The sequence below is a fragment of the Dermacentor andersoni genome, chromosome 6, assembly GCF_023375885.2.
Source record: "Dermacentor andersoni chromosome 6, qqDerAnde1_hic_scaffold, whole genome shotgun sequence".
NCBI classification, from domain to species: domain Eukaryota; kingdom Metazoa; phylum Arthropoda; class Arachnida; order Ixodida; family Ixodidae; genus Dermacentor; species Dermacentor andersoni.
In genome coordinates, this window is record NC_092819.1 from 6646326 (window position 1) to 6660211 (window position 13886).

Here is a 13886-nt window from a genome sequence, read left to right on the forward strand (position 1 = left end):
GGGCTTTAGCCCCAACGCCGCCGCCTGGAAAACCGGATCCACCGAACCACCGTGAGCGGAGTGCCGCTCTCGAGTGGAGTGAGATGTGTCACGCGTTGGAGTCTCGCCGGACGTCGCCGTGCGGGAACAGTCGCGTTTGCTGTTACCTCTCGGCCCCAGTGCCGATCCGATCTTGTCCTGTATAAGTGTATAAAGTCCCTTTTGATATTCTCACCGACGCCTGACTCGGAGTCATACCGACTAGAGAGCTGGCAACGTTCTGTCACGAAACGGGTGACGAGTGCTACGGGACCACGCCAAAGTCGCAACAATGCATGTCCGCGCACAATGTAGCAACTACTGTTGCGTGGACGTTATCGGAGCTGTTCAAAGACAATTTCGTTTTAACAAGGGACTCCGCGACGCCTTCGGCAACTGCGATAGGCCGTCCAATATTTTTCTTCTTCTAAATTCTTGGACGTTTCAATATTATTCTAAAGTTGCGTCGCACTGTATACAGTCAGCAAGCGACTTCGCGCTGCTTGTTTTTCGTAATCCAGTGCGTTAATTCATAACACAAACATATGACCATATGCATTGCCTTTATTTAATGTGCTTCTTACCACTTCCTTTCCATTCCAGTGAACTTGCCAGTGTCTAGCATCAACAAGTTCATTGACCAAACCGTCGTGACATTAGCCGGGCACGGAACGCGGGCGAACGTCTCGGTGCGCGTTTTCTGCTACTCACCGAACATCACAGTCCCGGCGCCGTAGCAGAAATATTCCTCGCGTCTGTGCTTGCTGCATACCCGAGTTGTAGCCGATGGCTGTTTGCCGGTTCTAAGTTTCGCGAGCCAAGCTTCACGCAGCTTCTTGTCCTGCGGCTACGTGTGAATAAGGCTGACACCGGGTTCTGTTGCGTACGTCCGGCACGTACTGCGGCACCGAGTAGTAGCCTACAATGCTGCACGCCTCCAAAGGCAGCCGCTACCTATTATAGTCATTTTAAATGTTGTCAAGGCAGGAAAGCCTCACCATTTAATCAGAACCACAGCGCAGGTGGGACTTCAAATTTTCGTTTTCAGCTCGCTTCGGCGTTTCCGAAGCAGCCGACGCGGCCGCTGTGTCCACATGATCCCTCATGCCACGTCACGCCGATGGCGGCGCCAGCTTTTCCAGTGGTGGAGCTTGCCCCCAGTAATAGGTGGCAATCCACCGCCCACAGAACACCCATACAAACTTAGAGAAGGGAAACTGTGGGTACGTTCGATTCGCCTGCACCACTTGAACCAGTTCACGAGGTGCTGCACCCTGCCATTCGTTTCAGCGGTGCAGCAATGGCGGCCGCAGAACCACGACGTTCGTTTCAAAAGGTGCAGGAAAGGTGCAGGGCTGGTTCATGATTTTGCTGCACCCGCTCCACTGTCGGTACCGACTTGGTGCAGGCATACAGGTGCGAAGCAGCGACGCAGCAGACGACGCAGCACACGGGCGCAAGCCCGCTTAAACACGTGTGATGTGTCTACGCAACTGTAGTGTGTATTTACGCCCCAGAAACCGATCATACCTGCAGTTCAGGACCTCTCAAACTTACGCACTCCGTGCACATTAGTCTGACATAGCATAACATCTACACCGCGTCTGCACCTTTGCATTCGTTTCGAGTGTTTCGCTGGGCCTGCACCTCCGGAATCGAGCTGCACAGTTTTTGAACTTCTCGTGAACCGCCGTGAACTGGTTCGCAATGGTGCAGGCGAATCGAACAGACCCTGTACCTTCCACAGTGCTACGGAAATAAGCATAGCGGTGGCGTCGTGAACTAAAGTATGCGACCACAGGTGGCGCTGTACAACAGGAAACGGAAACGGGGTTTTGCACACGCTTTATCAGGTGTTCTGTGGCTTTACTGGGTTTCTGGCTGCTGCGCCTCGATCGTGCTCCCGCCAGTTTAGTTGCTGTGTAGCAAACGTAGCGCCTACATATTTATGTAGGCGCTACGTTTGCCACACAGCAACCAAACTGGCGGGAGCACGATCGAGGCGCAGCAGAATACATGTAGCGCTGAGTCATATCGAGTTAAGGCACACTCTAAACTGACTTTTAAGGGCATCCCGAGCGGTTTTATCGTTTATTACGCCGCCGTTACCCTGAGTCACGGAGTAAGACATATAGGAGGTGAAACTCCCGTCAGCGCGAGCGAGCGCGGGCGACCAGATAAAGTCACAATTGTTGCATGCGCCGACGCTACCCTATGCAGTGGCGGCACCATGCGGCGCGTCGTAGAAGCCGCAGCGGAAAAAAAAAAAAAAAACAGCAGCGCCCGACAGGCGGCTCGGCGGCTCCGGCAGCTCCGGCGCTCACTCCGGCGGCGCCCGCTCAAAGCAGACGACAAGCAGACGACACGGGTGTTTGCTTCAGCGGGCACGCCGTAATCGAACTGCGTAGGTGCGCGCACTCAAGAAAACTGTTTTGTTGTGTGTCCATCAAAAAAAGCAACACGTGTGGCAAACTTCCGCTAATCTTCCTCTTATCGCCAAGCAGCTAGGGCAACTAGTTTTCGCGAGTCTTAAAAAAAATAAAAGGAACGGAAACACATGCACGGCGGCATCCTTCCTAAGCGCACCCCTGTGAGCACTAGAGCGAGAAACAAGCGGTCGCCCTTTGAGCGATTAGGAACGAGATAGCCATCAGTTTCGCAAGCGCAAAAAGCCGAAAACCGCCCGCCACGGAGCAAGATAGCCCTTTCTACAACCAGAAGCTACGTATCATCTTATAGCTGTCATGGAAAACGCGTTTTATTTTTTACTGTGCTCAAATGGCTGAAGCGTAGCAGCAGTTGCTCTTCGGGCTACAAGCGGTAAACAAGCGCGCGAGAGTGCCCTCAGTAGAAGTCAGGCGCGCGCGGCCGAACGGGAGCAACACGCTCGACCGGTTGCCCTGGCAACCGAAACGGCGGTAATTTCTTCCCATGCCGCCAGGTGCCGCCAGCATGAAAATATATCCGCGGGCTTGTGACCTTTTCTGGTCGCCGCAAACAGCGGAGTTTCCACTCCTATATTTCTTGCTCCGTGCCCTGAGTTAAATTGTGCCGCCGCGCTCCAGCTGTTGCATTTCGTGTAGGGCTACTGACAGAATGCGGTTTCCAGGTGGCACGATGGCCTCGACTGGAATAAACGCACACGACACCAAAGATTGAGTAAGCCTGAAAATATTTTATTTGCATTTTACAAGTACAACAAAAAGCACACGTCTATACGCATCCACACAAACGCGGTTACATAGTCAAGAACATAGTCAAGAAATGGCTCATTAATAAGGGTAGCACAAACGCACAAGAAAGAAGACCTAAGCTACAAAACGTACGGTCGGCTGCTAAGTATAATAATTTCCCTGTCACCGCGTGTCACTTTTATACAGCATCTTTACAGCACTACCAGGCCGGGTAGTTTGGCGGAAAGAACGCAACAGCTTATACGGCCGTCAGCTGCCTCTTCCTTACGGGTGTCATAATTATCCTAATCTCCGCATCAACGTCGTGCAAGTTCGCATACAGGTATCTGTATCTGAACCACATGTGCCAGCTTAATACACGTGTAGTGAAATTATGATAACCACTGCGTCTTATCAAACGTATTGGTTTTGCAAATGCGCATTACAGCTGACGGAACGACATACTGTAAGTGAAGCACAAGAGAGCAAGGACAAAAGGAGGATACAACACTTGAAGAAATGAAGAATTAGTAGGCACACAGCAAACAAGCGATGACGGAGAACACACAATGATGCATCGGGTGTTCTGTGACATCGGTTTGCGTACTTGCGGTGTTATGGAGATCAACGGCATAAAAACGTACCTTCAAGCGTACTCCCTCAACCTCCGCCGCATTCATTATGATAATCAACGCCTAAACAAAATGAAGCACTATTCTTTGCCAAGAGTAGACCCTTTTACAGCAAGTCTATGTAATGACTCGCAGACGAAACCAGCATGCTTTCGAAAATGTTTTACCGCCGTAGTATTCGAACGCCAACGGCCAGGAAACACATCGATACCAATAGGCTGTCGGCTGTCGGTGGTTAATCAAGCACAAAAACCTTGACGCTATGATTAAAAAGCAGCTTCAACAATCAAATTTTTAAAAAATCAACTGCCTATTTGCCTGAGGTAAAAAAGCATCCTTAGACACCTCGATTGTTCATGTCAATGGTTTGTGTAAATTAAAAAATTCAGCATGTTCAGCGCCCCTAGCAGAGAAAGCACAAATTAAAGTATTCGACCAAATTACAGTAGCTCCACTTGCGCGCTTACGCTGAAACGCGCCTCGATTGATTTTTCGCCCTCTGTGGCCATTTGTTGAACTTGAGAGTGTGCGGGGCCTGCCACCGCCCCGTTCCAAAGGGGACGCTCATAGCATCCACCCATCCATCTTGACCACATCGTCTGCTTTGATCTGCTTCCTTATGTCTGCTTCGTTTGGCGGAATCATGCGTCGCGTCGGTCAACGCTGATGTAGTTGCCATGGTGGGGAAGATGGCGGAAGATGTTAAGGAAGCGGGAGCAGCTCCAAGTAGCTCGTCGAATCGAGATGACAGTTCAGCACTTCCGCGACTTCTTACGTGCGAGAATCTCTCGAGCTGGATTCACTGCATATGTGTTGTTGCCTTTGATTTGGAGTTGGGCCAAGCGATGGAGGTAGCGTCTCTCCGCGGCTCGCTCCGGATTGCCGGAGTAACCACTGATGCGTCTGCTTTTTCATGTTCTCTTTATTCCTCTCATTTGGCCGTCATAAGGATCGCGAAGTTGTGCTCCATTCTTCTGAGCTCGCGGCATTGTGCTGGTGGTGATGAATGTGATGTGCGCTTGATTTCAGATGGTGCTTCCGAGCGATGCGCAACTTTCCGAAAAAGAGGTAAGGCAGTCGGAATCTAATTAAACAAGATCAAAAACATTAAAAAAAACAGTAGTATGGCGAAATGCGTTTACAATTTACGGTATATGTTCTGCCGCAACTCAGTTATAAGTTGTCACATCGCAATCTGCGTGACAAGTGCCACATGTTAATTGACGTTTCATCCTTGGCTTTTGGAGAAATCTCCTTTCTGGACATGTCTGGCTCATTTTTCGAGTTTTGTTGTTTTTTGTGGCACACGTGTGTATGTTTGTGTGCGTGCGTGCGCGCGCGCTCACGTGCATGGCTATATGTATTTCTCTCGTCTGCGGTTTACGTATCAAGTCATACCGCCTTACTTGTGACATAGTAAGCTGTGGAGAACACGCCTAAAAGCATCGCACAAGATTAATCCAAGTTATCCCGTGCGATGAAGTTCGGAGATTACGATGTGAGTGTGGTAGACAACTGGCTTCAAGTTCACGTGGCTTAGGTGCTGGTCAGGTCAACGTGCGAATGTTAGTTGTAATTTCTAATAAGTAGATTTGGGGTGAAAGATTGTAACTCAGGCTTGGCCTTATAAAGAAGGCGTTCTTATTCATATCTAGGTTTAACTCATACCTGCAGAAACAAATTTTGCGATACAAATATTACAAGCAGAAGACGTGTGTTTACCCCTTGTTCTAGTGTATAGAGAGCAATAAGGTTGGTTTTATTTGATTACTTGACTCATGCAGAAGCGTGCAACCTCATGCAGTGTATACGTTTATCCATCACAAAGATCAAAACATAACTTTCATGCACTTTTATGTTTATGCAATGCGCCCCTCTCACGCTGCACTGAAATGCAAACACCAGACCAGGCGGATACAAAGTGTGCGACTCTATGCAGCGATTGCTACGAGGACAGAGGCAGTGCGTGATGCTTGTTGAATGAAGAATGGTGGCTAGAGCTACGGTTAAGGATTCTGTGCCTCTTGTGCCACAGAGGCACATAGCCACTCGTCAGTCTCTGTCAACCGTATCCCTTCCAGTCCGGCTACTGGTGCACTGTGCACGACCTCAAGACCATTGGCGCAGGGAAGACAATTGTCCGATTTGTTTTTATTGTGGCCAAGCTGGACACGTGGCGCGTCACTGTCGCCTGCTTACACCGAACGTCCCCAACAATGTGTGTCCATATGCGCCACGTTTCCAACAATGCCGCGACTATTCATACACCTTTGAATCTCCTCCTGCCATCGAGACCGCATTCTCCGCCGCTCGCCGTTCACCTTCTCCTCACCGCCACTCCCTTTCCCCCATGCACCGGCGGCGGAGCCCTTTGCGCCAGGAAAACTAAAAATCGCAGTTCAGGAGGCGAGAACTGCGCTGTCAGCGAAATGTATAAGGCCTCACACTTCCCCGAAGAACGTTATTGAAGTCGCAATAGAAGGAACATTGACGCTAGCACTTGTCAACACCAGCGCTGCACTTTCAACGATAGATGCCCGTATTTTCCGCAAGATAGGAAAAGTGATGACGCCTCTTTCTGGACTGTCCCTTCAGACTGCCAACGTGCACCACGTCGAGCCATCTGGCGCCTGCACCGCTCGTGTCGTCATTCAGGAGGTCCTTTATATCATAGAATTCATTGTGTTGCCATCATGTTCACATGACGTCATATTAGGTTGGGACTGTCTCTCCACACATCATGCGATCATTGACTGTGCCCGCACCGAAATCGAGCTGTTTCAGTTTTCGACCGATATTATCACTGACCACAAGGACCGTTGTCGCAAAATCGCTGTTTCAGAAGACACCGTTATACCTGCCTGGTCTTCCACTCTTGTCAGTATCTCTTGTGACTGTAGATGATGGCACAGTACACTTCGCTCTGTCTGAACTCTTCGTTCGCCGCCGTTCACTACCACTGCCGTTCACCATCCTCGAGTTCAAAGCTGGTGCCTCTCTCATGTGTGTCTCAAACCCATTGACTGAACCAATTACTTTACGTCGCCGGAAAGCCTTGGCAGAGCAGAGCCACTGACCTCATCTTAAATATTTGACACGATGGATGACTCCACTTATCTTGCCGCTTTCGAGGCATCGCCTCCTCTGTCACTGCCACATTCATTTACGTCAGCTATTGCTAGGGACCTTACAACGACACAACGCGACGAACTTCTTCGCTTGCTCCAAGGCTTCTCTTCCTCTTTTGACTGTCGAGCAACATCACTCAGTCGCACGACTGTTTCGCACACTATCGACACTAGGAGCCATGCACCAATTCGACAGCGTCCCTCTGAAAGACGCGTTATCAATGACCAGGTGAACGATATGCTCAATCGCAGTGTCATCAAGCCTTCTAGTAGTCCCTGGGCATCACCAGTCATCCTAGTTAAAAAAAAAGACTGCACCATATGATTTTGTGTCGATTATCGATGGCTTAACAAGATTACCCGAAAGGATCTATACCCGTTGCCACATATTGGCGACGCACTTGACTGTTTGCAAGGAGCGGACTTTTTTTTCTCCTTAGATCACCACTCTGACTACTGGCAGATGCCCATGGCTGACGCCGACTGTTCTAAAATTGAATTTGTAACACCAGACAGCTTGTATGAATTCACTGTAATGCCGTTCGGTCTGAGCAACGTGCCTGCCACCTTTGAACAAATGATGGACGGCATCCTACGTGGCCTGAAGTGGCATACTTGTCTTTGCTACCTCAACGACATTGTCGTCTTTTCCCCTGATTTTCCAACCCATCTGTGGCGTTTACATCAAGTTTTGCCCTGTCTCCGGAATGCTGGTCTCCAGCTTAACTTAAGAAAGTGCCGATTTGGAGCTTGAAAACTGACTTTATTAGGCCACATTGTCTCCAAAGAAGGCATTCTTCCAGATCCTGCTAAACTTCGCGCTGTATCTGAATTTCCGAAGCCCACTAACTTGAAAGCACTACGCAGCTTAATTGGCCTCTGCTCCTATTTTCGACGTTTCATTTGCAATTTCGCTACTGTGATCGCACCACTAAACCAACTTCTCCAAGGCGACAATGAACTTTCTGCTTGGTTGGAAGCCTCTGATGATGCCTTTACAACTCTTCATTGCCTACTCACATCTTCGCCAATCTAGCGCCATTTTGATCCAAGCGTACCTACAGAACTTCACATTGACACCAGTGGTGTTGGCCTTGGTGCCGTGCTTACACAACGCAAGAACACTAATGCCGAATACGTAGTCGCTTATGCCAGTCGTGCCCACACGAAACCGAAGGCCAATTATTCAGTAACAGAAAAAGAGTGCCTGGCTATCGTATGGGCTCTTCAAAAATTTTGACCATATCTCTACGGTCGATGCTTTGACGTGGTGATGGATCATCATGCTCTTTGCTGGTTGTCTAACTTAAAAGACCTGTTGGGCCGCCTCGCTCGGTGGGCCCTCCGAATCCAGGAATATGATATCTGTGTCGTCTATCGCTCTGGATGTGAACACTCTGATGCCGATGCGCTCTTGCGCTTCCCAGTTACTTCAGACAGCAGTAATTCCACCTACAGACATGACATCTCACCACTTGACATCCTGGGCATGGCCTCGGAGCAACGAAAAGACCCATGGATCGTCATGATATTCGATTTTTTGTCAAATCCTCTGGCATGTTCGGCACCTCGAGCGTTACGCCGACAGGCGCAGCATTTCACAATCCGCGACAAACATTTATACCGCCACAACTACCACAATGACTGCCGCAAATGGCTCTTAGTAGTACCCTGCCACCTCCAACAAGATTTATGCTCCACTTTTCACTCTGACCTGCAGTGTGGTCACGGCGGAGTGTCGAAAACCTACACACGGCTTCGCCTACGATGTTATTGTTGGCAAGAGATGTACACCTTCGTCCACAAATAAGTACGCTCCTGCATTGCCTGCGAGCGACGGAAATGTGTCCTGCATCTCTCCACCGCACCTTTCCAGCCACTTCCCTGCCCAGCTCAGCCATTTGACCGTGTCGGCATTGATATACACGGGCCTCTTCCATCTACTGGCGCTGGCACCCGATGGATTGTTGTCGCCGTAGATCATTTGACACGGTATGCTGAAACTGCCGCCTTGCCTACCACATCGGCAAAAGACGTCGCCTCGTTCATTCTAAACAACTTCGTTCTCCGCCATGGCACGCCTCATGAACTGTTGAGTGGTCGGGGCCGCATATTCCTCTCGGACGTCCTGCAGTCACTCCTATCTGAATGCCAAATTATTCGCCACACTACTACTGCTTATCATCCACAGACCAATGGCTTAACAGAACGATTCAACAGAACTCTTGGTGACATACTCTCAATGTATGTTGCATCTGACCACTCCAACTGGGATCTTGTACTTCCATTCATCACTTACGCATATAACACTGCCTCTCAAGCCACCACCGGATTCTCACCATTATTTCTTCTTTACGGCCGCCATCCCTCCAGCACCATTGATACGGTTCTCCCGTACCGGCTGAACCCTGCTGAATGCTCACCTGTTTCTGCGATCACTCAGCACACCGAGAAATGCCGACAACTGGCCCGGTCTTAGATGTCTGCTCAACACTGCCGCCAAAAAGAGCGTCATGACCTCAGTCCTCCCCCTCACCCCTTCCCTATAGATTCACTCTTGTGGCTTTGGGTCCCGCCTGTTGCTGCTCCTGGCCTTTCGTCCAAGCTCCTCCCGAAGTACCACGGGCCCTACTGCGTGGTTGCGCAAACATTACCAGTTAATTACGTGATTGAACCCGTATCGCCATCTCCCGATCTGCGTCGTTGGGGGCGAGAGACTGTGCACATTGACCGGCTGAAGCAGTATTACGATCCGCCCACCTGTTCCTAGGTCGCCAGGATGGCTACTCTTCGATTCCGGGGGTGATTGTGACGAAGCAGATCGGCAGGCTGAAAAGCCCCGTTGCCATCGCGTGGCTTGTACCCAGTTCGTTCGCTGGCTGCGCCCTACCTGCTGGTGCTGAGTTTGTCGCTGCTGCTCTACGAGCCAAATAAACCCCCTTACAGTAAATACAAGACCTCATAGTAGGAGGCAATTCAATTTCACAGCCTGAGTCCTTTCGGCGGTGAAATATTCCTTCGTGTAATTGTCACATACTTGGCTATCACTAATACTGTTTCGCCTTTCAGGCAAAAATGCAGCCTCCCTCCCCCCTCCTCTCTCTCTCTTAGTGAGTCCAAGTATAAGCACTGCTGCACATGACTGCTGTTGATTCCGATTTCGAGTGAATCTTGCTTGGCCTCATTTAGGTTGCTGAGTGAATTACGCAGTGTTCCCCAATTATCATGCACCAAGACAAAAAAAAAAAAGAGCAATTGCGTTACTCGAAGAAAACCTAGTGCAAATTGTTGCTGCCTACAAAGTATTTACTAAGGTAATTGCAAATAGTATCAGGAACACCTTAGACTTCCATCAACCAAAGGACCAGGCAGGATTCCATAAAGGCTACTCAACTATAAACCGTATTCACACTATCAATCAGGTGATAGAGAAATGTGTGGAATATAACCAACCCTTATATATAGCTTTCATTAATTACGAGAAAGCGTTTGATTAAGTCAAAACCTCAGCAGTCATGGAGGCATTACGGAATCAGGGTGTAGACGAACCGTATGTAAAAATACTGAAAGATAACTATAGCGGCTCCACAGCCACCGTAGTCCACCATAAAGAAGGCAACAAAATCCCAATAAAGAAAGGCATCAGGCAGGGCGATAAGATCTCTCCAATGCTATTCACAGCGTGTTTACAGAAGGTATTCACAGACCTGGATTGGGAAGAATTGGGGATAAGAGTTAATGGAGAATACCTTAGTAACTTGCGATTCGCTGATGATATTGCCTTGCTTAGTAACTCAAGGGACCAACTGCAAAGCATGCTCACTGACCTGGAGAGGCAAAGCAGAAGGGTAGGTCTAAAAACTAATCCGCAGAAAACTAATGTTTAACAGTCTCGGAAGAGAACAGCAGTTTACGATAGGTAGTGAGGCACTGGAAGTGGTAAGGGAATACATTTACTTAGGACAGGTAGTGACTGCGGATCCAGATCATGAGACTGAAATAATCAGAAGAATAAGAATGGGCTGGGGTGTGTTTGGCAGACATTATCAGATCATGAACAGCAGGTTGCCAATATCCCTCAAGAGAAAAGTATATAACAGCTGTGTCTTACCAGTACTCACATACGGGGCAGAAACCTGGAGGCTTACTAAAAGGATTCTACTTAAATTGAGGACGACGCAACGAGCTATGGAAAGAAGACTGATAGGTGTAACTTAAGGGATAAGAAAAGAGCAGATTGGGTGAGGGAACAAACGCGAGTTACTGATATCTTAGTTGAAATCAAGAAAAAGAAATGGACATGGGCTGGACATGTAATGAGGAAGGAAGATTACCGATGGTCATCAAGGGTTACGGATTGGATTCCAAGGGAAGGGAAGCGTAGCAGAGGGCGGCAGAAAGTTAGGTGGGCGGATGAGATTAAGAAGTCTGCAGGGACAACATGGCCACAATTAGTACATGACCGGGGTAGTTGGAGAAGTATGGGAGAGGCCTTTGCCCTGCAGTGGGCGTAATCAGGCTGATGCTGCTGCTGCTGCTGCTGCTGCTGCTGCTGCTGATGATGATATTGTTTCCAGTACAGTGGAGTAGCTGCCAGTAATTCTTTCAATATTGAGATTTAATTCAGTAATTGCAATCAATTATTCAACTCAAGAAGTGGGGGGAGGGAGGAGGCTTTTGCATTGCCCCAGGGGGGGGGGTCAGCCCCCCTCCCCCCTGGGAACCGTTGAAAGGGGTTCGGCCCAGGAGCTCCTCCTTAGTCGGCGCCTATGCCAAAGTAGCCATTCAATATCGTAGGGTGTTACATTAAGATGTATGCATGCTTTAGATACCCGTGAGTCAATATATAAAGGTACAGGTTTTATGTTTTGTTATTTGTTGTTTGATTACACAGAACAGGGGTGTAAAGGTTATAGACAGGGAGAAGGTGCCTCATAAAGGCTGGCCAATGTTTCAATAGAAGGACTTATCCTTGTCAAAGGTGGCCTCGTCATCCTCGGCATGTTAGTTTTAAAGGGTTAGTAGAGTGACGTCACGTGCGGTTGTCGGTGGGCGGCTGGTAGTAAAGGGAGAGGCTTAAAGAGAATGAGCGCTATTACCTGAAATCTGTAAGCTTGGTTACTAAGACGAGGGGACAAGAGGGGGAGAGTAGGAAGGTAGAGAGAAAAGAAACGAAAGAAAATGAGAGAAAAGAAAGAGGAAACAAAAAAAGAAGAGAAATGACACCAAGAGGGAAAAAAGAACAAGAAAAAAAATAGAAGGGCATGGGAGTGTGTTGGGGAAGCGAGAGGTTAGGAAGCATTGAGGGGTGTCATTGGCGGAGTGTTTTTGTGGCTTTAGAAGAGCCGCTCAGGCGGTCAGTGTGCATGCAGCAATATCTAAGTGCAGCACTTGCTGCCCCAATTATCCTTTATAATTTGAACACCCCACGTGCACATTATGGAAACTTAATTTTCTTGCTAAACCTCAGTCACCCTTTGTGTGCTGAGTTTTATCTAAATATTTTAATTCTGTGGAGTTTGCTGTAGTGTTGACATTTTTCAGTATCTGTGTCATCCTTTCTAGAGCATGCACATCCTTTCTTACTTTATTGGCCATGCGATGTGCAGCTCGGGTGAATTTCTTGCAGAAGAGCAGCATCTGCTACCTGGCCTTTCCGGATTCCAACTCAGGTTGCATGGGGGACACCCAGTTCCATTTCCGCATCAGGCAGTGTGCACTGCCCCAGAGGCCACTCTGCCCTGCCCTGGTGGCATACAATGCCGCAGTCGCACCTGCTCTGCAGGCTGATCCTGCCTATTTCCACGGATTTGTGTACTTTCGTCAGGTCAAGGACCCCAATGTGCGCAGGGGATATTTTCAGAAGGCAAGCCATGTCTCTGTGTTTGCATGCTTTGTCTCGCCAACAGTGCAGCCAAAAGCTGTGGTCAGCGGGGCTGATGCATAGCAAAGACACAGCAAACAGACTATAGCATGTGCATAGACCAGGAAAGTGCTGCATTCCAAACACTGACAGATAAAAGCTGGGTTCCTACACATCACCTGGCTATACAGAAAGAAACTAGTAAAACATATGTTAAACAGAAACTTGTACGATTTGAATTGAACAATGAAGCCAAGGAAAGCATAGGGGAAATTAACTCTGTTTTTTAATTTGAATGCAGAATTAATTTAAAAAGAATGGAAATTGCTTCGAGTGGGAGCCAAACCCATAACTTCTGCATGACGCATGCAGAAGTTGTGGGCCTACCGATTAAGATTTAGTAGCATATATCGCCCTCCATCCTTTTTCTTGGGTATTTATGTATGTTATGTACTAAGCCTAGTCCCTAGAGTGTTGTTAATCAGTACAACTGATGGCCTGGAGCTAGATGTGGAACATACTTTCGCTGGTGTGTTGGCTTCACATGGTTGTTGCTAATAAAAAATTAAGCGTGGTTTTTGTGATTCTCCTTGCTCATTGCATAGCTAGTGTATTTACTCTAGCATTCCTTGCATCCTTCAATGCCACTGTAAATGTAAACATGCAAATGCTGGCTGCCACCGCTAGGTTTAGCACATGCACACCAAGAAAGTGGAGGAGGGCTACAGCTACTGCCACAGCTCAATTGGTAGAGCATTATATGCATTATCTGGTTGTTGTGGGTTTGGCTCCCATTGGTGATAAATTGTCTTTTCTTCCATTTTCATTTCTCTTTTACTCATGAATTTTGATCTCATGAAAATCAAGTGAAGTGGTCACAAACTGCTGAGAGTAGGAGGAGGAAGAAGATTTATTGGAAAATGAAACACAAAAGAAAAGAAAAAGACAAGCAGGTGTCTTTCTGCTTGTGTGGGGAGGCATCCTCAGTCCAGGGCTCCTGTGGCTTTTGCTGTCTCCCGGGCCTGCCGCACCAGTTGCAGCTAGTCATGAGGGTCCAGGCTAGTCAGCACGG

The 13886-nt window shown here is 48.4% G+C and overlaps 1 protein-coding gene across 3 annotated transcripts in view; it reads left to right on the top strand.

The window, feature by feature from the left end:
• The first annotated feature begins 4422 nt into the window (after positions 1-4422).
• Positions 4423-13886, top strand: part of LOC126521631 (protein DENND6B) — a 98878-nt gene continuing 89414 nt past the window's right edge. Inside the window, exons 1-3 of one of the 3 annotated variants that reach the window (XM_055065785.2) lie at positions 4423-4674; positions 4853-4891; positions 12581-12817. In XM_055065785.2, the coding sequence (XP_054921760.1) occupies positions 4501-4674; positions 4853-4891; positions 12581-12817 (450 nt within the window). In that variant the 5' untranslated portion in view covers positions 4423-4500. The remainder of the gene's footprint in view (positions 4675-4852; positions 4892-12580; positions 12818-13886) is intronic. The other 2 variants (XM_072288624.1, XM_050170329.3) reach the window with 2 other exon arrangements.